The sequence below is a fragment of the Diadema antillarum genome, unplaced genomic scaffold, assembly GCF_040938485.1.
Source record: "Diadema antillarum isolate AM-2024a unplaced genomic scaffold, OU_Dant_1.0 scf00000052, whole genome shotgun sequence".
Taxonomy (NCBI): Eukaryota; Metazoa; Echinodermata; class Echinoidea; order Diadematoida; family Diadematidae; genus Diadema; species Diadema antillarum.
The window spans coordinates 194,999-216,480 of NW_027270941.1; the positions used below are offsets into that span (position 1 = coordinate 194,999).

General features: G+C 38.7%; 1 protein-coding gene across 1 annotated transcript; it reads right to left on the bottom strand.

The window, feature by feature from the left end:
- Positions 1–1,054: 1,054 nt before the first annotated feature.
- Positions 1,055–20,753, bottom strand: LOC139715600 (conserved oligomeric Golgi complex subunit 6-like). Its single transcript, XM_071627160.1, has 19 exons — positions 20,569–20,753; positions 19,019–19,162; positions 17,975–18,046; positions 16,961–17,019; positions 16,305–16,416; positions 15,475–15,557; positions 14,871–14,941; positions 14,570–14,663; positions 13,956–14,032; positions 11,907–12,050; positions 11,087–11,151; positions 10,033–10,124; positions 9,272–9,386; positions 8,213–8,344; positions 7,464–7,631; positions 6,515–6,622; positions 5,706–5,759; positions 4,098–4,177; positions 1,055–1,950 (listed from the first exon to the last, which is right to left on the bottom strand). Exons 1-19 carry the CDS (start codon positions 20,674–20,676, stop codon positions 1,803–1,805), a joined length of 1,926 nt encoding a protein of 641 aa, XP_071483261.1. The 5' UTR covers positions 20,677–20,753; the 3' UTR covers positions 1,055–1,802.
- Positions 20,754–21,482: the final 729 nt, after the last annotated feature.

Consider the following 21,482-nt stretch of genomic DNA (forward strand, 5'->3'; position numbering starts at 1 on the left):
CATAAATATTTCTCCTAGAAATAATGCCAACATTAAGGGCCCTCTTTTGATTAAATGAGTTTCAATGAAATGTGGGATTTACGTCAATCTGACATAAATTGCTGACAGTATATTGTCAAAGCTTGCACAAAAAACAAAAACAAAACAAAACGATTGCCGCTCTCAGAGATTCTGGATACATGATATACCAGTAGTGTCTTTTTTGTCTTTGAATTAGTCCACAAAATATCCCATGTAAAACAACATTGCACTAAAACTGAGGGTCACAGTTTCAAATTACAGAATACAAGAACAGAGTACTGTTGTTTGTTTTTTTGTTTTTTTCATGCATGTATGCAAAAACTGATTGAAATTTAAGTTTTCATTACTGATGTTATGCAATATCCAGTTTCATTTGTACAGCTACATCTCTGAAAGAGCATTCTGCTCATATGTTATAATCATAGCTGTATCATGATTTATCACTACAAATTACGGTGAATGGTATCTCATGCACTAACTCATGACTGTACATATAAGTCACACTTCGAATGTGTAATCAGCCCTCCCACAATTTATTTTCATTGAAATATACAACATGTGCATCCATCATGAATATCATTAAACATACACGTGTAGTGCATTTGAGATGATAAACTCTTTATAAAATCATTCCTTACTGATTTTAAACACAACACAAATTGCAGAAAGAACCATGTATCAATCTAACAAGTTTGCTCTAAACGAGTTTACTGATTGCCTGTTACTATGAAATACCATTCACTACATGAAGTGAAAACTGGAATATGACATGCACTGTGTGCAGCTATCCTCACAGTATCTATGCATGTAACATGTATGTCAAGCAAAAACATGAATAACGAATATATGTTGTACTGGAATGACTGATACAAACTCTTCCCTCTTGGTCCCCAAAGAAAAAAGGCCATTTCCATATTCACTTCTCCTGGCCACTGAGACAATTAAATGCCTCATAAATCATAGTAAACATACTTCGGATCCCAAGTTTTCACCGTGCACAGCATGATTGCTTACAGGCTTGTTCTCCTTTTTTCTGTGTGATGTAGTCCTTAAAAAAAGCGGATGTTCATGGGTGGCCCGATTCATTCACTGCCCATCAGACTACGATCGAATACCACTACTAGCACTGGTCAGCAATTGTGAGCATCAAACCATACACTCGTCGATCATCGTCTATGACTCCGGACAAGATTCTTCCGATGTGTGTTTACCTACACAGAGATCAGTGATAAAACTGTACACAATTTGCTACGGGGATTCTTGAATATATCCGAGCCGGGCCAGTCTTCCCACTCCGCGGTGTCACCATGCTATCGGGTCTTTAAAGGTGCATAGTCCCGGAAGTGTAGAGGGCGCTGTTAATGATACTGCCGATCACTGTTAGCATTGATACGAAGATTACCGAAGTTGAGCTGTCATCAAGAGTAAAGCGCGTAGGTGTTGCTAGGTAACGTTGCCTTCGTTGTCTTCTCTGCGCATCACGAAGTCTGTAGTAATGCCAGGGTGCGTGCATATGTGCTTCTTATTATGACATCACAAAAGAAGTTTGCTAAAGCTGTCATCCCCCTCAGCCGAATCATGAGCTGAACTGTGATCGCACCACTGACTACAGGGGATCGGACTTCTTCGGACTTGGGGAAGTGGGCCACAGCGTAAGCACCAAAGAGGAGTCGATAGCATAGGTCTCTATAGGAAACTTGCGCCGTGCGCCAGCGTACGCATTTGACTAAAACACCAGGACCATGCACCTTTAAGATAGCACTGGGGCAAAATATGGGAGGTTAGGACACTAAGGTACTGATTTGATCCGGCGTCCTCTTCACAATGGACCCAGGGTCCTTGTAGCCGTTGTCAGGATGGTTGATAGCCGTGTGAAGGAGCTCGTAGGCACTGCATATGAGTAGGACTGATCTCTTCTGTATCTTTTCCCTGAGATGGGATATAAATATACATTACTGATACATACAAAGGTATATACATGTATCTATATATGTATCTATACAGAAACTGTCAAAGTGGATACTTTCACACGAGTAATTTTTTGCACTCGGCCGGGTAAGCTGAATTTTGTGTGTTTTTAATTCCGCAGATCAGAATCAGGGCATCAAGTACTGGAACATACGGCATGCAAAAATATTTGCGTGCTTTTATATTCGCACTAGCTTTTGGTTGCATGAAATGGGTGAAAATTTTCACACCGTGAACATTTCCACTTTTACAGTAAATGGTTTGGCTGGTATAAAAAGAATGAATGAATGATGCAGGGGTTAATCAAATCAATTGTGGAACTTCCTTCATTATCTATATATGTGACCCGCTACAACAAAAAGGTCCTAAAGTCGCGCACGGTCGAAGCCATGAAAATTGAGTTTGAAGTTAGAGCATTAAAATTGGTCAAAACTTACGATTTTCTGATTTTGATATATTATTGGAGTCTAACATGTCTTCTATCATCTGTCGAAATTTTGAAGCAAAATGATCAAAGGAAAGACCAAAAAATAGCGTTTTTCTGAGCCATTTTTTTGGCGTTTCAACGAAGCAGAAACTGGTTCGAAAATTTGGATTGAGCGCCACAGATAGGTTCCGCCCCTAGCAACGACCAGAGTGATCTCATTGGTCAGTTTGCTGCTTGCTGCTAACCGAAGCGTGAAGCTCGCACACTGCCCAGTCGACTGGTGCGTGCGAGCGGGGTGCGCTATGCTCAGCCGCTTCTCACATCCTGGTCACTGATTGGTTGGTTAGGAGACCGCCGACGCTGATGTGCTTGAATGAACTCTTCAGGGGTTGCTAGGGCTTACCTTCTATTGTCCAGAGGTGACAACTGACTTGCGTGTCCCTTGATCGCGATTGCGTCGAAAGGAAGACTTTTAGGGCGCTTTTCTCGAAACAGTGATTTTCCAGACATCTCGACATGCTCTCTCTTAAACATCGATATCTCCGCAGCCGATTATTCTTATAAAATGTGTTGTATATCAATTTAAAGCAGAAAGGTTAGGGGATTATATCATGCAATTTTTCAAATAATCGACCTCCCCCAACTTTAGGATCATTTTGTTGTAGCGGGTCACATATGCAAGCAAACCCTTGTCATTACTCGGTAGAGACATTCAATTTTGGAACACTGAAACTTATGTCAGCCATAACTGGGGGGATTCAATAATAAACGGGAATTTAAGAAAAAATGATTCAATGGCTTATGCAATGAGTCAAATGCATTGCTTTGTCTGAGCCTAAATCACTTCTTGTTAGGCATAACAAGGTCCCCAGTTAGGGCTGAAATAGACATTGACATTAAAAACAGCACCCAAAGCGAACAGGTCTCAAGTTTACAGAGGTGAACATAACACACTGCAAATATCACTGATCAATATGAATAGCAAATACATTAAAGCAAAGATCTGTAATGTAACTGGTACTTGATGGGATCAATGTGTATTCAAGCTCTGAAAAGATTCTCATAATGAAAGCACAAGTGCAGTTGAAAATCTACGTCGGGATACAAAATTGGTGGCTACTGGCTGGTCATGTTAGACAGGTGGCCACTATGCACAAGGTCTTTCACATGGCCTTTGTCTTGGGGGACTTTAGTGGATGCATACAGCAGGTGGCTCCTATAGACAGGTGGCCGCTAATGCAGGTTTGACTGTACAGTGCACTCCAGTTACAACAAAGTCCTCGGGACCAGCAGTTTTCTTGTGTTACATTGTCTATCAAAACTTTGTTATAGCTGCACAGTAAAGTGTATCACCCATAAAGATATATAGATTATAATTTTTTTACCCGAATTTTTCCTTTGTTGCAACAAGAATTTTGTTATACCCATATTCAGTATGACCGGAGTGCACTGTATTTCACAGTGAGTACAGTGGATTCCCATTGTAACGAAGCCCTCAGAACGGACAGTTTTCTTTCATTATATCGAAATTTCATTACAACGGAACAAATAAACAATAAAAAAGATAGAGCGGAAAATGTGGCAGCCTGAATTTTTACTTCATTGTGCCCGGAATTTCGTTATAACCGCATCTGTTACAACGAAAGTGTACTGTATTTTATGAATAGCAATATGCTCTTACCTGACAGCGGTGCTGTGTAGTAATTTGATCTGGGGTAGACCAAAGCTGTCTGGCGAACCAAGGTAGGAGTCAAACCGATTCTGGTAGAGAAAGCAGTCATCAAAACACAGAATATGGATCCATTGTGCTGGAATATCATTGCAAATACAAGTTTCCACTCATTCCATGTTATATAAATACAGTACTACAGGATCTCAAACATTTGAAACATACTTTGTATGTACAGCATTACTTACACTTCCGTGTAGTCTATTGCCTATGTACACTCTCATCTGATTTATCATCTGATGTGTTGAATCGTGGAACTGCATATATGTGACCCGCTACAACAAAAAGGTCCTAAAGTCGCGCACGGTCGAAGCCATGAAAATCGAGTTTGAAGTCAGAGCATCATAATTGGTCAAAACTTAGGATTTTCTGATTTTGACATATTATTGGAGTCTGACATGTCTTCTATCATCTGTCGAAATTTTGAAGCAAAATGATGAAAGGAAAGACCAAAAAATAGCGTTTTTCTGGGCCATGTTTTTGGCGTTTCAACCAAGCAGAAACCGGTTCGAAAATTTGGATTGAGCGCCACAGACAGGCTCCGCCCCTAACAACGACCGGAGTGATCTCATTGGTCAGTTTGCTGCTTGCCGCTAACCGAAGCGTGAAGCTCGCACACTGCCATGTCGACTGGTGCGTGCGGGCGGGGTGCGCTATGCCCAGCCGCTTCTCCTGGCATCCTGGTCACTGATTGGTCGGTGAGGAGACCGCCGACGCTGTGCTTGAATAAGCATTTCGGGGGTTGCTAGGGTTTACCTTCTATTGTCCGGAGGTGAAAACTGACTACGTGCCCCTTGATCGCGATTGCGTCGCAAGGAAAACTTTTCGGGCGCTTTTCTCGAAACAGTGATTTCCCATACGTCTCGACATGCTCTCTTTTAAACATCGATATCTCCGCACCCGATTATTTTCATAAGATGTGTTATATATCAATTTAAAGCAGAAAGATTAGGGAATTTTGTCGTGCAAATTTCAAATAATCGACCTCTCCCGACTTTAGGATCATTTTGTTGTAGCGGGTCACATATGGTGTTGATGTATGAGGTGAAATAAATTCAAATCAATTCAAATGCATAATTAACTCAAAAGCACTCTCATTCAACAAGGGTTAAAGGTTGCCATGAATATACTTGTTCCATTCATCATGGCAAATGTAAAACTGATATACCTTCTGCCTCGACTCTAAATTGAGAATAGAATCATTGTTGCACCATACACACATAGATTATTACTGAATACAGTGGACTCCCATTATAACGAAGTCCTCGGGACCGGAAGTTTTCTTTCGTTATATTGAAATTTTGTTATAACCAAACAAATACACAATAAAACTACATAGAGTGGATAACGTTTTGGCCTGAATTTTTACATCATTGGAACCGGAATTTCGTTATATCTGTGTTCGTTATAACGGGAGTGCACCGTAACATAATTCTTGAGACAAAAATAATAATACTTAATGTGTCTGTTCTTTCTTAGACTGATATTAGGACAAATGATTTGTGAGGGTAATGAAGCTGTCCTTGAAGAATTCTGGTGATAGAATGACTGACAACTTACAATGCCATCTCGAACAGAGCTGCTGTCCATTCCATGTACTGAAGATAATGGACCCTTGGGGTGGATAGAACAAAGAGAATATCACAAGGAAGTGTCCTTTAGTGTTTCTCATGGATATGTACCCCTAAAGGTCATAACTGTAAATTTTACTAAAAAACGCAAGATGAAAACAACTAAAGGTTACAAACAGCAAGAGTTCTCAAAGTTTTGTTTTAGTAACTTGGCGATTCCTTTATCACACAGAATTTTCCTCCTTTTTTTCTCTTTTCTCCTCTTCTCACTTTGCTTCTCCTTTTTTCTCTTCCTTTCTCTTCTATCATTCCTTCTTTCTTCTCTCTTCTTTTCCATTTTCTCAACTCTTTTATCTTCTCTTCTCCTTTTCTCCTCCGTAGTTCTCTCTCCTCTTCTTTTTCCCTTCCATTTTTATGTCTTCTCTTTTCTACTCTTCACTTTGTTTCTCCTCTCATCTCTTTTCTCTTCTCATCTCTTTTCTTTTCCTATCCTTCCACCTTTCTTCTCTTCTCTCATCCCTTGTTTCCTCTCTTCTCCTACCTTTTCTACTCTTCTTTTCTCTTCATTCATCATTTCACTTATTTTCCTTCTTTTTCTTCATGTCTGCAGCATACACCAACACTTATTTCTCTCACCATAGCATCAGACGTAAGTATACAAATGCACTACAGGTCTTAAAGGGAGATACAGAGGGCTTTAAGTCTTGGGTGTTATTTCCACTGTCATATAACCTTTTGTTTTTGTTTGTCTGTTTGTTTGTGTGATTAATTTTTGCTTGGTTATCTAGATTTCTTTACCTCACTGGGCTGATGCTGCTGGGCAATGCTGTAGATCTGGATGAGACCAACCCTGGTCAGAATAAATGATGCTTGTTCATTGACCAGGGTGTCCACATGGGCATCAATCTAGGAAAAGAAAAAGAAAAATAACCAAAATGGTACACTGGCATGGGAGAAAGTCATTACTTCTCATCACAATTTGCCTTTAGGTAAGATCAACAACTTAGTCAATGTTCACCAAATATTTTGAAGGGAAAGGATTTTAGAATCGTGTTTTCAATCAGATCATATTAAATTTTTATTTTTAGATAAAAAATCAGAGAACAGGAGAAAATACAACTAGGAAATAAAAAAGGAAAGAAAACATAATGGAGAAAATCACACATCAGTGTCTCTTGGTTAATTGGTAGTGACTAGAATTCATCTAAAAGAAGGTTGCACTATTGCATCACAGTAACCATTATCATTATCATCATCATCATCATCATCATCATCATCACCATCACCATCACCATCACCATCACCATCATAATAATTTCCATCATGATCATCACCACCATCATTACCATCATCATCATCACCATCATCATCATCATAATCATCTCCATCATCATAATCATCTCCATCATTATCATCACCATCACCATCACCATCACCATCACCATCACCACCACCATCACCACCACCACCACCATCACCACCATCACCATCATCATCATCATCATCATCATCACCATCACCACCACCACCACCATCACCATCACCATCACCATCACCATCATCATCATCATCATCATCACCATCATCATCACCATCATCATCACCATCACCATCACCATCACCATCACCATCACCATCACCATCATCATCATCATCATTATCACCATCATCATCACCATCACCATCATCATCATCATCATCACCATCATCATCATCATCATCAAACCAAGCAACTTTCACATCCTACCTGAGCTTCCAGCATCTCCAGTCGTTGGTCAGTGTACTCGTAAAGTGACAAGGTGGTCTGCATGGCGTACAGGCAGTTGATCATGTATGCGGCCATGTCCGGCGGGTTCAGCTTACTGGCAGACAGGGTGCACATCTGAAGTAAGGGGTCCAGAATGCACCCTAGGATCTGCAAAGTTTCAGCCCAGATGCAATCTTAAATTGGAGGAACTCACACTTTTTTTTCTTCAAATTACATTTTTCATATTTCATCGATTCCATACATAAAAACTACAAAACTCCACTCCCAACCCAGGTTCACCAACATGAAAGGTGAAAAGCCAAACAGAGCAAGTGAACCACTGACCTGCAAATACATCTTCACTAAAACGTTCTCCTTTGAAATAACTCAACAAGGGGAAAATATGAGGTTTACATCAAGTTATTCTAAAGCTGTAATTATTTAGCATTGAAGACTTTCCAAGAGGGAGGATATTAAGCCACTTAATTACTCATAAAACTTATTTCTACTGAAATTTATGTGAACACACTAAGAGAAATCTGTGTGGTCACAGCGCCATTGCCACATCTGATGTGTAAATGGGACTGTGACTACTTTCATTCCTCATGAAAACATGTCAGCATTCAAAATTCCAGAACTTTTTGCATTTTTTTTTTCCATTGAAGCTTGTAATATTCTGTTTATTTGACATTATCCTTCACATTCAAGCCAGAGTGAACTTGAACCGAGCCTCCCTTTTCAGGACTGACCTTGGCAAAGTCGGCCTGTCTGGTGTCCACAGAGACAACGGACGAGTCGTGAGAGGCCAAGATTTCACGAAGCAGGCCCAGGGCCTGATTCAGGGACCCCGTAGGACCAAGATCTGCTGGTGGAAGCTCAACCTGGAACAGTCAAAGAGATCATCTTGAGAATTACAGGAAGCCTGAACAGAGGCTAGGACAGACTCACATAAGCAAATATTCTCATCATTATTGAAATCAGGTGGTACTTGTATTTTCCTCATTAAAAAGACTTCATAAACACACAAACCCACGAATCGAAGTGCATGAACTCAAATGCATTTTATTGTATCCTTATCTACAGGAAGTCATTATTCCCATGTTATAAGTTCATGACTGAAATAATCTGGACAAATTCAATCATACAATACACAGGGACTGTCCAAAGTGTTTTGAAATTGAATTATGATTTGTTTTACATGGCCACTAAGGAAGTAATGAATGCTTGTAGGCAAGCAAACACAGGACCAATGGTTTAAAAAGTCCCCTCTGAAAAAATGGGCAATGAGGATAGAGTGCCTTGTCTAGGGGACTTGAACCAGGGAGCTTGTGATTGATAGTCAGTGGTCTTATCAACTGAGGCACACCTCCTCAATTTCATCAAGGGAGAAGGGTAACAAAGAAAGAGTCTTATTATATTGTCATATATTTTAGTAAATATTTGTGGATTGACAAGTAAAAATAATTCCAAGATAACTCTCACCATCCCTTCTAGGAAGAATTATGGTCTGCATATAAAAGTTTTGTGTTACAAATCAAAAATCTATTGAGCATTCAGCACAGACCTGGTTAAGAAGGTAAGGTAAATCTCTGAGGATTTTGAAAGGTCCCTGTATGTTGACCTCTGACTGCATAATATGCATCATATCTTTTTAACATTTTTTTTTTTTTTATTACGTATTTTTATGAAGTATTTAGTGATTTTGTTATGTACAGACCAAAAGGTATCAACAGAGGTCAACATACATTTGGATTGCATGGACCCTTCACATACCAGCAAAGAGCAAAAACAAATGTCAGTTGGCTCACCTTATCAACCAATTTCGATGAAAGAACATTGAGGGCATTGAAGAAGACTTTCTGGGCAAACTCCTCCATTTCCTCCAAGGTTGCTAGTAAAGATGCTTCCTTACTCAGTAATTGACTGCAGGTTTAAAAACAAAACAAAACAAAACAAAACAAAACATTTTTGGGGAGTGTTTTAATTTTTTTCTGTTCTTATCAACATTTTAAAATGGCAAGAGAAATAACATGACCACAGGTATGCAGGCAAGTGATAATGCAATAATAAGGACCACTGAATTGTTCTAACATACCATCATCTCCTAAGATTGCATTTGCATTCCATCCTTTGAATATTAGAAATATGTCTAATACTATCATCAGGTAAACAATGTCTGACACTATTATTACACAGAGGATTTAATATTCCTGTCAAATGCAAGGTATTAATGAATGACTAGTAAATGTGTATATACAATGTCAATGGGTAAATTATAACCACTAAGTTCAGATGCGAGGCAAAGAGGTACAGTTGGTATCAGACTGTTTCACATCTTATTGTATGATTATTTGTCTCTCCCGATACATGTACAGTCACTGTCATCATCACCTTTATGAAAAGGTGAAATCAAATTGATCCTTGTAATGCTATAGTGTCAACATCATCATCATCAATATCATCATCTTCATCATCATCATTATCATCATCATCATCATCGTCCTCATCATCATCATCACCATCATCACCATCAACATCATCATTGTCGTTACAGTCACTATTGTCCTACCCAATGGTGTAGTGGTAGAACTTGTGGAGGTTGGTGAGTTTGTAGAGTAAGACGGGTCCTGGCTCTGCCACGATGACCTGCTCTACCCGAACCTGAGACAAGAAAAAGGTCATATGGGTCAATGCACTCTTGTAAAAGTTAATAAAAACATAAATATACTTGCAATATGGAGCTCCTCAGATATTCTTGTACATATTTGTTTCCTTGAGATAAAATACGCTGGACATTGTTGGTTTACATAAAATCATACAGCAAAAGTGCTTATCTAATGATTCTTCATACTAATTATGTACACCATCCCTTGCTAATGTTTGCAATTATGATAATGTGAATATTATTTGACGATTTTTAGTCTTCCTCTGAGTAAAGATGACATATGTGAAATATTTCGGGATTGATTTTGAAATGGCTTTCAGAAGATTCTGACAGTATGATCTTATCGACTCAATTTTAAACATATGATTTATGTGAAAAGAAAGTTCACAAAAATGGAACATCTACACAACTTGACATTTGAATAGGAGGTAGAGAAAATATAAAACATTTCATTTCGACACACTTCTAAGTTTTAAGGCCTTTTTTTTTCCACCTGAATTACTTCAAAGGGATAAGGACCCAGGACTCTTCAAGAGGGGGCTGCTGCATGGACCCATGCTTACACATCTGCCATGTTCTGAACATCTGAAGTTAACCAATTCTTGTGGTGTGTGTGTGTGTGTGTGTGTGTCAAAAATGGTCAAAACAATGATTCGGCCATTGTTCCTGGCTGGTTTTGCCTACTTCACATGGATCTTTCATAGACAATGCGTGCTTGCTGGCTAACAGGGGAAACTTGCGTGTATAAAATATGTGATTCCTAATGATTGAAGTTTAACTAGCTTTAAATCGTCGATCTGAGTAATAAAGATGGCGGCAATTATCATACCATCCAACAGTGCCCTCTTGATTTCCATGTTCATGTACCTTTAATATTACATTTTTCTTAGCTCTAGAGAATGTGATTTAATAAGGGTAACATAGTGAAAGGTCACAAATAAATCAGGCTCTGACTCACTTTGAAGGGCCTGCAAATACCCTCCGTGATGTGACTCAGAATTTCCTGAATTTCCTCCTCTCGAGCTAGAAATCAGAAGGGAAAAACAAACAAAATCATCAACCATCACAAGAATTATAATTGATGGCACAGGAATCAAATCAAGGACCTGTTGTACATTCTGTCTACTCCCAAAGCAGTATATCAGCCAAGTAGGCCACTTCATGGCACACAAATCCTATTCAGAATTAAACAAACAAAAACAAAAACAGAAATGTCCCGTTTCCTTCCAAATAGAATATTCACTTTAACATTTAGCTAGACAGGAGGCCTGCGAATAATGTATCCTGCTCAATGATAAAAATATAATCTCACAGTGAGGCTTGAACCCTCAAGCTTCTTGATAAAAGTACTGCACTCCTCCACTCCACTAAAACACCTCCACAAGCCAAATTGGGCCAGTGATTTTCTCATAAGACTAATACCCCCATTCCACAGAGATTTCTCTCATCGGTCACTCATCGGAAGCGAAGTATGTTGCTTCCAGCCATCCACGGAAGTGTATCGGATCGCAGACTGATGAATCCGACTTGTGTCAGTTGATTATCAGGTCAGTGTCAGACATGTCAGGCGGTGATCCGATGACGCAAGATCGTCCCATGAAGATCACGAGCCACGCATCTGACACTCACCTGACAGTCGACCAACCAAGTCGAATTCATCAGACTGCGACCCAGCACACTTCGATGGGAGGCTGGAAGCAACAATATTTGCTTCCGATGAGTGACCGATGAGAAAAAATCTCTGTGGAATGGAGGTACAATGTCCACTTGTTACTCACACTGTGCTGTGGCCAGCCTGAGGAGAGCCTCAAGGTGTTCCTTCTCGGACGCGGAGGCCTGGTGTAACCATGCCAACATGTCACCAACGTATCGCATGGGATCATGGGAGTGCAGCTCAATGGGACGTGGCGTTCCTCCCGGACCTGTAGAAAAATTGCGACACAAGATGAGTGAATTCCTGGTGGTGCACATTGTTGACTGTATGCCACTATTCAGTCAATATTCTCTACCTTAGTAACCTATCTGCAGCAGAATTTACAACATTCTCCTAAAAACATCAAAAGTATCTAAAACAGAATGGATGCAAGTGAACAAAGTTTGAAGGACGTCACTTGCAACACTCATAAACTTTTAAAGATGTGTCAACAATGCTGTCCTCAAAGATTTTCCATTTTACTTGTCAGCATTTCCCTAATTCTCTGTCACTAAAACACGGAAACCAGACACAAGTCTGAGAATCACTGGGGTTTGCTGATGAGGGAAGATTTTCTAGACAGAAGAAAAACAAGTTGGCAACTGGCTGTTTGGCCTGGCATGAATATATTGTTTGATGATTTAGTCTAAACAAGTATCAGTGATTAAATAAACATGATCATCAAACCAGCGGGCCATTTCATCATTCCATGTTTTCCTTTCTATGCCAATCATCATCTACACAAGGTTCCATGACAATTGCTCCTGCGACAATTGCTCCCATGAAACATCTGCATGCTGAAACCAAACATAAATTCTACCCACAAACATAACCCTAACCCTAATCTTAATCCTCACATCAATCTAAGTATAAAACCCTATCAAAACCCTAACCCTAACCCCAAGTCCTTGGAGAAAATAAGACCAGAGCAATTGTCACTGGAGCAAAAAGTAGTTTCACCTCTATACGATGAGACATGGCAATAGACAGAGAACAGTGTAAGACTATCTCTACACAGGCAACTATAACAAAGTCCTTGGGAAAGGCAGGTTTTTTTTTTCATTATCGAAATTGTGTTACAATCAAACAAATAAATCATACATTTGCAACATTTTGGGACCTGAATTTTGACTTTGTTATAGCAATATTTCTTTACAAGTGTGTTTGTTTTAATCTGAGTGCCCTGTATCCTTTCTCACTCAACACTGTCATGATTTGCCAAATGAACATTATGGCAAGTGGGCAAATGCACTTGTCCAAGGGACTACTCATGCATGACACTGGCTCAACAATGTCGGTATACAAATGGCGCACAGGTCTGAGTGCATCAGTCGGAATTGTGTGCATAAGGTAACTATGGAATGCTTAACCCACAAGGCGAAGCAGAGTGGGTTTAGGCTAAATTCCACAGTTACTGGAATTTCTTTAGTTACAAAAAAAAAATTGTTACAAGGCATATATGTTCAGAGGCCGTTGCCCAAGTCAAGCGATTTGCTTATTGATAACGGTCTCCCTCACCTGTACACTTAAAGATGCAAAATGAAATTCATGTATTATTTCACGTGATTATATACTTGTAATGTGAAATCTTGTTTATATTTTCATGACTTGTGAATAATATGTTTGATATTGTTATACTTATTTTCTGTTATGTACAAGTGGAGAAATAAAACTTACTGAAACTGAAACTGAAAAAATGAACTGCATGCACACTATTCCGATTGACGCACAAAAAGACATGTGCGTCATCTGTGTTGTAGAATGAGTAATTTTCTTGCTAAAATCCATTTTTCTATCATATCACACGATGGCAAATCTACTGGATGCATTTCTTTTTGGCTTGCCATAGACGAGAGTCTGAAAATCATGCATCCAGTACTTCAAAACCATGCATCCAGAATTTACTAGATGCATTGAAAAAAGTACTGGATGCAAGGTTTTTAGCCGATAGGCGTCTCGTACTGAGTGCGCAAACCTTTGCTACAAGTGCGCATACTCTTGCTTCAAGTGCGTGATAATATGTTTATACTGTGACTCAGTGTGCAGCTAGTAAAATATCAACACATAGCTTTCGACCAATGAGATCGCAAGATTCTCGCTACCCATTCTATAATGTCCACTGACCAATACTGACCTCCTCGAGTCAAAGCATCGATGAAACCTCGCACCATGGCTGTCCTCCTCGCGGTGCCAAATTCATCGAGGGCATACCTGGGGCAGAGTCAAGAAGAAGTTTTGGAGCAGAAAAATTTAAAATCATCGAGACAGCTGCAAATTGCAACAAAAATATCTACGACTGACTGCAGAAGGTTTCTGGTTGCACTACATGGTAGCAATCCTTCAAATGACAAAAAAAGACATACACTACAGGAAAAAAAAGACAAAACAAAACAGAGGTAAGGAGTACCTGTCATATAAACAGTAGCTGTTCAGAAGAAGATTTGACCAAATTTGTGACAAAGAATGCTAAAACATATGTAAACATTTATTGAGACAAAGAGGATTTTGATTTAAGATGAACAAAACTTTTTGCAAAAAAAATAAACAAATAAATAAATAAATGGATAGATAGATAAATAGATAATGAATAAATGAATGAATGAACAAACAAACAAATTGATTGATTAATTAATCAATAATACAAGAAGGAAATAAGTAAAAGATCTCACTTGAACAAAGCAAACAAACAAACAAATCAATTAATTAATTAATGAATAATACGAGAAGTAAATACATAAAAGATCTCACCTGAACAATACAGGCCTGTCTTGCAGTGCCTCCATGGCCTTACAGTGAAGGAGAGTCACTTCTACAGTATCTGCTGTCATGCTACGGCATTCACCTTGAAAAAGCAGCAGAAGTCAAATTCTTACGAATTACTTTACGTGGGAGTTGTTGAGATACTGCAATATGTCTTCATCAAGGAAAAGTCCTGACAAACCTTCACAAGCTGAGAGTATTTGAGATTAATTGCACGTTTCTATACAAATGAAACATGAATTGTGTAACACCACAAAGAATTGTATGAGATGTACAAAGGTTTTCTTACCTTGAATCCAGCGATAGAGTCTCTCATAGGCTGTCTCTTGATGGAGGGCCATGGATTCCATGATTTCTAATCTGATTATGACAAACAGATGAAATAATGGGAAATACACTCAGAGATTTACATATAAATCCAGGAATTGCATTATATGCGTCAATTACTTTATATACGCAAGTGCATCAGAATTCTTTAAATACAGAACATCCAAAATCAAACTCTGAACAAAATGTATGTAGGTATCATCTCCACTTGCTTACAGATTACTTCAAAGTTACACCTGGTTTATTTTGGCGCTCATTAATGGTGAGTGTGGTTGAGGCATTGTTGAGCTATCTCGATTCGGAGGACAGGAAACATATAATAGTAGTTATGTAACAATTTGCCAGGAACTAAGACACACGCTTTTGAAACTAAAACATATCAAGATAACGTGAGAGAAAGACAAGAATTTTGATTTGATCTGATGATGTTACAGCACAATGGAAGCAATCAATGACTGCATAACCAATGGATAATTTCAAGAGATGGCCAATGTTACAGAAATTCTTTGGACTTGCATAAAAATCAGTATATGGGACTAGGCTTGCACTTGAGGATCAAATCTTACCCAGCAGTCTGTTGGTTGGTTCTTAGTAAAACTTTGCAGTCATTGTGGATCTGCTTCACCCTCAGTAAGGAATGGAAGAATTCCTGTAGAAGTGAAAAAAAACAATAAAATGAAATGTAAACAGTTATCAGTGTAAGTAGCAATACAAAGAAACTATATCATGTAACTCCACTCCATGTTAAGGCTGAACCACCCCCCCCCCAAAAAAAAAAAAAATAGAAAGCACTCTGCGAGTGCAGACCTCCCCATCAAGCAGCCACGAAAGTAATTCCCACCCATGCTGAAAATAGTCCCATTCCCAAATATAGAAGCCTTTTGTTTACATCATCGGCTTGCCGCACAGCACCTTGACCAAGCAGCTAACCTAGAGCATGCACCTTGGAACGCGTAAACATGCAAACCTCAAATACGCGCAGCTTGAATTCCCATGTTCACTGCAAAAAGATTTTTTAAAATCCTTTAAAAATCCACAAATATTCCCACATCACTTCCGAAATTTAATGTTCTGTTCCTTGTCTCATTATCAACTTTTCCTGCAAGTTTCATACAAATCTGTCCACAATGTTTTGAGTTATTTTGCACACAGACAAACAAACAAACAAACAAACAAACAAACAAATGCCAATGAAAACATGACCTCTTTCCTAGGCAGAGGTTATTATAGATAGAGCAGAATCAAACAGCACTAAAATACAGGAAATTTAAAAAAAAAAAGAAATGTAGTGGAATTGTACAGTTTATCATATTTTTCACAAAAACAGTGATAATGATCCAAATCCAAATGTATGCAAATGAGAGATGAGGCGATCATGATGTCACAATCCCCCTACCTCTTGGAGGTGTCCATCTCTCGTGCCCCTCAGCACTCTCGCCTCCTCAGGCTTCAGCTGGTACTTGGAGAGGAACGCATCTGCCACCCTGGCCCTCATGTCCAGCCTCTGTCTGTAAACCAAAGCGATGCCAAAGCGAGAGAGAAAGAATCAACATCAAGTATGCTATTTCTCCCATTGATTTGGTCCATAAAAAGCTTTCCAAGTTTGAACATTTCTTGACATTTGGGCATTACAGTAAATGGTGAAGACATCATGGGAATAACATACAGTATGTTACAGTATATAATGAAGTACGGTCACAGTATTGGAGATTATCTAATGTACGACAATAATTTATATAAAACAAAGAGACTCAGAGATAAAATAAACAAAAAGGTTTCCTTACTGCATTACTACATATTAATCAGAAATATATGAAGACTAAAGAGGAACTTAATTATTGCATTCCCTTCCTTTTGATTCCTTTACCTCTATCATTAAATGCTATTTGTAAATTGGTGCATAGTATCTGGCACTATGAGACATAACCTTCAATAGGACATTATCACCCTTTGGATAAAAAAAATTATACTTTCTCCCTCATTTTCAAGAATGTTTGGTGCTCATGTCCACAAAATGAGCCAGGATTTTCAATGACTTGCCAACTTACTCACCCTTCTTTTTGGAGCTCTGTGGTCTTATTAATCAAGTCAGATGTCTGATCTCTGGCAGCCTGCAAACAAATGAAATGATGATAGTGAATATACTTAAAGGCATAATTTACCATTTGCAGATGAAACAAAAACCAAGCATTCGTGCTTCAAAATAGTTCTACAATGTGAGTTAGGGATAGAAACAACCACTGTAAAAAAATGAATCCGTACAATCGATGTTAATCATTGTTAAATACACAAAATGCGAACAATAGTTATAATAAGAATGCTTCCAGATTAAACCACCTACAGTTAAGGTTTACTGAGAAAAATACTGATATCACCTTACATTTTAGGCTTTATTGCAAAAATTTTATATGGTAGGATGTTTTGTGATACAACAGACCTACACATATGCATCAAATGTGATATCTTGAACATTTTTAAAATCACTGCTCCCAAAGGTAAACTGGACCTTTAAACACTGTATATGAACCAACCACATATTACTTTATGTGGGTGAGAGTAGTATGAAGCTGTGGTGGTGTGAGTAAAGTTTATATGAGTGTGAATAAGGAAGGGATTTCTTTTTGCTGTAAATGGATGAAATATTTTGCAGCAACAATTCATCATAAACTTTAATATGAACATTCACCAAATCATGTGTCAAAAGAAAACTGTGCATAGATGGTAATGCCTTCACATGTCTACATGAGGCTTTATGTTGCAAACTGCGATGATTATATACAATGTACTACTTTACGTTCACCTCAAAGCTTCACCAATGTTTGTGGCAGTATTACTGGTCATAAGTATTCAGAACCTGCAGTTGATGTGTGAGTGCAAAATGCAGTACTGATTACCAGTAATAAAATATCACAGAAGAAATTTCTCGGCATTTGTCTACAAGTCTTGAAATCAACATATAAAAGATGACCTCAAAAACAGAGTCTCATTTATGGTCTGCCATTTCAACATACAATAGTTCCAGTGATCATGTCACACTCTCCACAAGAGTATACCTACTTGTCTTACCTTCAGTCTCTTGGTCATGTCCTGACAGCTGTTATTCATTGCCTCTACATCTTGATTGATACTGTCAAGTTGCTGCAGAGATAGAAATGGATGAAATTGCATGGGTGGAAAGTCTACACAAACCTATGATTCTAACCTGTTCTATACATAGTTTGACTTGACTACTCCATATATTATGTTTGTACTGATAGTGTAATAGCATGCTAAAAATTCTTTGTGACACTATCAACCTAAGCAGAGCATATGTGCATGAAAGACTGAAATATGTACCTGGTAACTGAAATAACTACCTCTTTTATAAACTTGATATTGCTAATGTAGTTGATGTAATCAATGCAGTTATACTGCTGATGACGAAAAATGCTGTTTTCCAGTGATTCAACTTTACATTTTGGATTAATGTTTTCAGCAAGTGCGCCTTGTTACCTCATCTGCAGGGTGCCAAGAATTCATCTATCAAAGGAACACTTTGCCACGTACAGACATTTGTGTTGTCTTGTAAACTATTTTTTTTTGCCATTGATTTGTCCACAGCAAATTCTACAATTACAGAAGTTGGAATTCAGCATGATCTTAAAGGGATTGTACAGTTATGGTTGAGACCTAATTTCAGGTTTCTAACAATTTTTGGTGAGATAATGAGAAACCTCTTATAAAATGTGAAAGAGCAAGTAATTCTATGAGGAATTCAACGTTTATTTGATGAAAATTGGTTTTGAAATGGCTGAGATATCAAAAAAGAGCGATTCTAATAAAGTGTGGGACCCACACTTTATTACGATCGCTTTGTTTTACTTTGTTTTTTGATGTTTCAGTCATTCCAAACCCGATCTTTGTCAAATAAACTTTGAATTCCTCTTAAAATGGTATGTTCTGTACTATATCATACGTGTTTTCTTGGTATCTCGCAAAAAGTTAAAAACCCAATTCTCATCTCCACCAAAACTCTACTATCCCTTTAAATATGGAGGAGAGACTTCTGATAGACTTCTCCTCACATATTTGAAGGCAAATCTTGAATTATCATAGGTCTATCATTCTTACATTGATGACAACACTGAATGCGTCTGCAAACTGTTCACTGATGGCTAAGCTCCGCCTCTCAATATCTCCCCTCAAGTTTCTTCTGCTTCGAAGGTTGTTCTCTGTGAAAAACGTGGAGAGTGCCTTCAGTGCTTCCAGGGTGTCCTAATTGAAAGACACATAAAACAAAATTGCATTGAGGTTATTAAACAAACGTCTAAAAAGAGAGATGTAATATTCAATGGGAATGAAATTAGAAGAAACATTTAAAACCATCCCTTAAAGAAACCTGGTAAAGCAACCGCACCAAGGTTCAACCTCCCATGCCCAAGGTTTGACCACGCGCAAAAGCACATATGTTTCTACATGCAGCAGGTGGTTGATTTCTTGACGGTGTTATGGTCGAATCATGGGCAGTTTGCTTTATACCAGGTTCCCAAAATGGACACGAGAGTGCCTGCATTCATGGCCTAAATTCATGTTAATTTGTGTTATGCTGCCCAGAAAAATGGCTTTGATAGAAAGATTGGAGTTTCCTCTTTCAATATCTGTTTTCTTCTGTATGAAAACTGCATGTATTGCAGTACTATTTGTCTTTCTCGATGCATTGTGCGCTTATTTTGGTGTAAAACTTGTAAAAAGATGTACATAAGTGATCAAGGTTGAGCTCAGTAGATATTTGCTTTCTTTGACCCTATTCAGGTGCCTCTTACTGTGTACTGCACACTCAATTCCTAATGTAGTGTCCAATCGATATTTCCATTGTTCCATGGCACATGTAGTTAACTGTCGAAAGGGGGTACATGTACAACTTGACCGCTTTCGCACAGGTGGATTACCAACCTGTCTGCTCTCTATCCACCTGCAAATAGAATCTCGTTTGGGGGTATTGAAGGCACTCATGGGGCAGACAATTGCAGGAGGAACGCAGGTTAACATTCAAATGTTCATTAATCCAAGCCCGTATTCTACACATCTCTATCTGCACAAATACAGGTGTTTTAGAATATCCAGTAGAGATGAAATTAGAAGCAACATTTAATTAATTTATTCCTGCATTCATTAATCTATGTCAGTGTTCTTCACATCAACCTGCCAAAGTGGAAAACATTTTTTTAATGACAACATTCAACAAATGATTATGGATAGGTACATTGTATGAACACAATCATAAGAATACATTCAATTCTATCACGATACTTTGCAACTCACCGTGGACAACCAGGTGTAACTGTTTAATTGTACTGTAGAACCTAGAATATATGTGACTTACATGGTAGATAGAGTCTGGTCTAATCAGTTTTTTCCAGACCCACCTTGCATACCATTGCATTATCTACACTAAATTTAATTCATATAACATTCAAACTTGTAAGGAAGCCTTGAAGGATAATTAGATTGCCCTGTTCTTTTTTTTTTTTTACGATTATGCCAGAATATGCAGTAGAATCCTACCCATGGCGTAAAGTAAACAATTATTGTGGCTGGAGGGTACAGCAAACCCTGTACAAACATACAAATAAACGTTTGGGACTACAGATGGACCTCTTACTGTATGCGTGTGTGTTTACCTTGTCATTTTCGAGGCGTGTTTCCAGAATTTTGTTGAGCTTGCGGGACAGTGGGTTACTCGTGCCTTGATGGGCATCACTTTGTCCTTCTGTGGGCTTCGTAGACATGATAATGTCCTTTTGTTTTTCACGTACCGGTAACAGATACTGTCAGGACCGTTCAGCCAGGTGTAAATTTACGCACCTTTGCTTGCGTGTACGTGGCACCACTGGTTAGGTACTCAGGTAGGTATGGGGGCCCTGCGGGCCGGCCGGCTTTCGCGGCGCCGGGGCACTTGCACGGGACGTAAAATGATACTGCAACATCACTACATGAAGGGAGTGGAGTAGTTTGCATCCCCCAACTCACGTCACAAGATGATCAGGGGCGGATCCAGGGAGGACTGCAACCGGCGCACGCCCCCCCCCCCCCCTTTATTTTTTGTTGAAACAAAAGAAATAAAAAGAAAAAAATGGGGGGAGGGGTGCGTGCGCCCCCCTTTATTTTTGTAAACGCGCCCCCTCTTTACGAAATTCCTGGATCCGCCCCTGATGATGGTGACATACATATACAATCATCCCTCCCCCCTCTTTTTTTTTCTTCCTTAATAAGTAATGAATGATTTTCTTTTCATGTGTCGTTATCAACATTCATCATCATCATCATCATCATCATCATCATCATCATGAGCAGCAGTATCATCCATCAGTCATCATCATCATCAACAACAACAACAACAACAACATATCATCATCATTATCATCATCATCGTCAAAATATCGTCATCTTCTTCATCGTTTTCTCGTCTTCATTTCGAATTTTTTTCTGACCCCTTCAATCAATTTTCTTCTGCCTCTAATGGGAAAGTGCTTTTAAATGTTTTACGAGATGAGATATAAAAAATGCACAAATCTATCCTCACTTTGGTTAGCAT

Bases quoted from the DNA above. Each gene is read 5' to 3' on its own strand.
- LOC139715600 (XM_071627160.1), bottom strand. From the start codon at position 20,676: ATGTCTACGAAGCCCACAGAAGGACAAAGTGATGCCCATCAAGGCACG. The intron at 19,163-20,568 runs GTAAACACACAC...TCTTTCAATTAG, and splicing joins CACGCCTCGAAAATGACAAG to GACACCCTGGAAGCACTGAA. The intron at 7,632-8,212 runs GTCAGTCCTGAA...GAAACTTTGCAG, and splicing joins GACAGGCCGACTTTGCCAAG to ATCCTAGGGTGCATTCTGGA.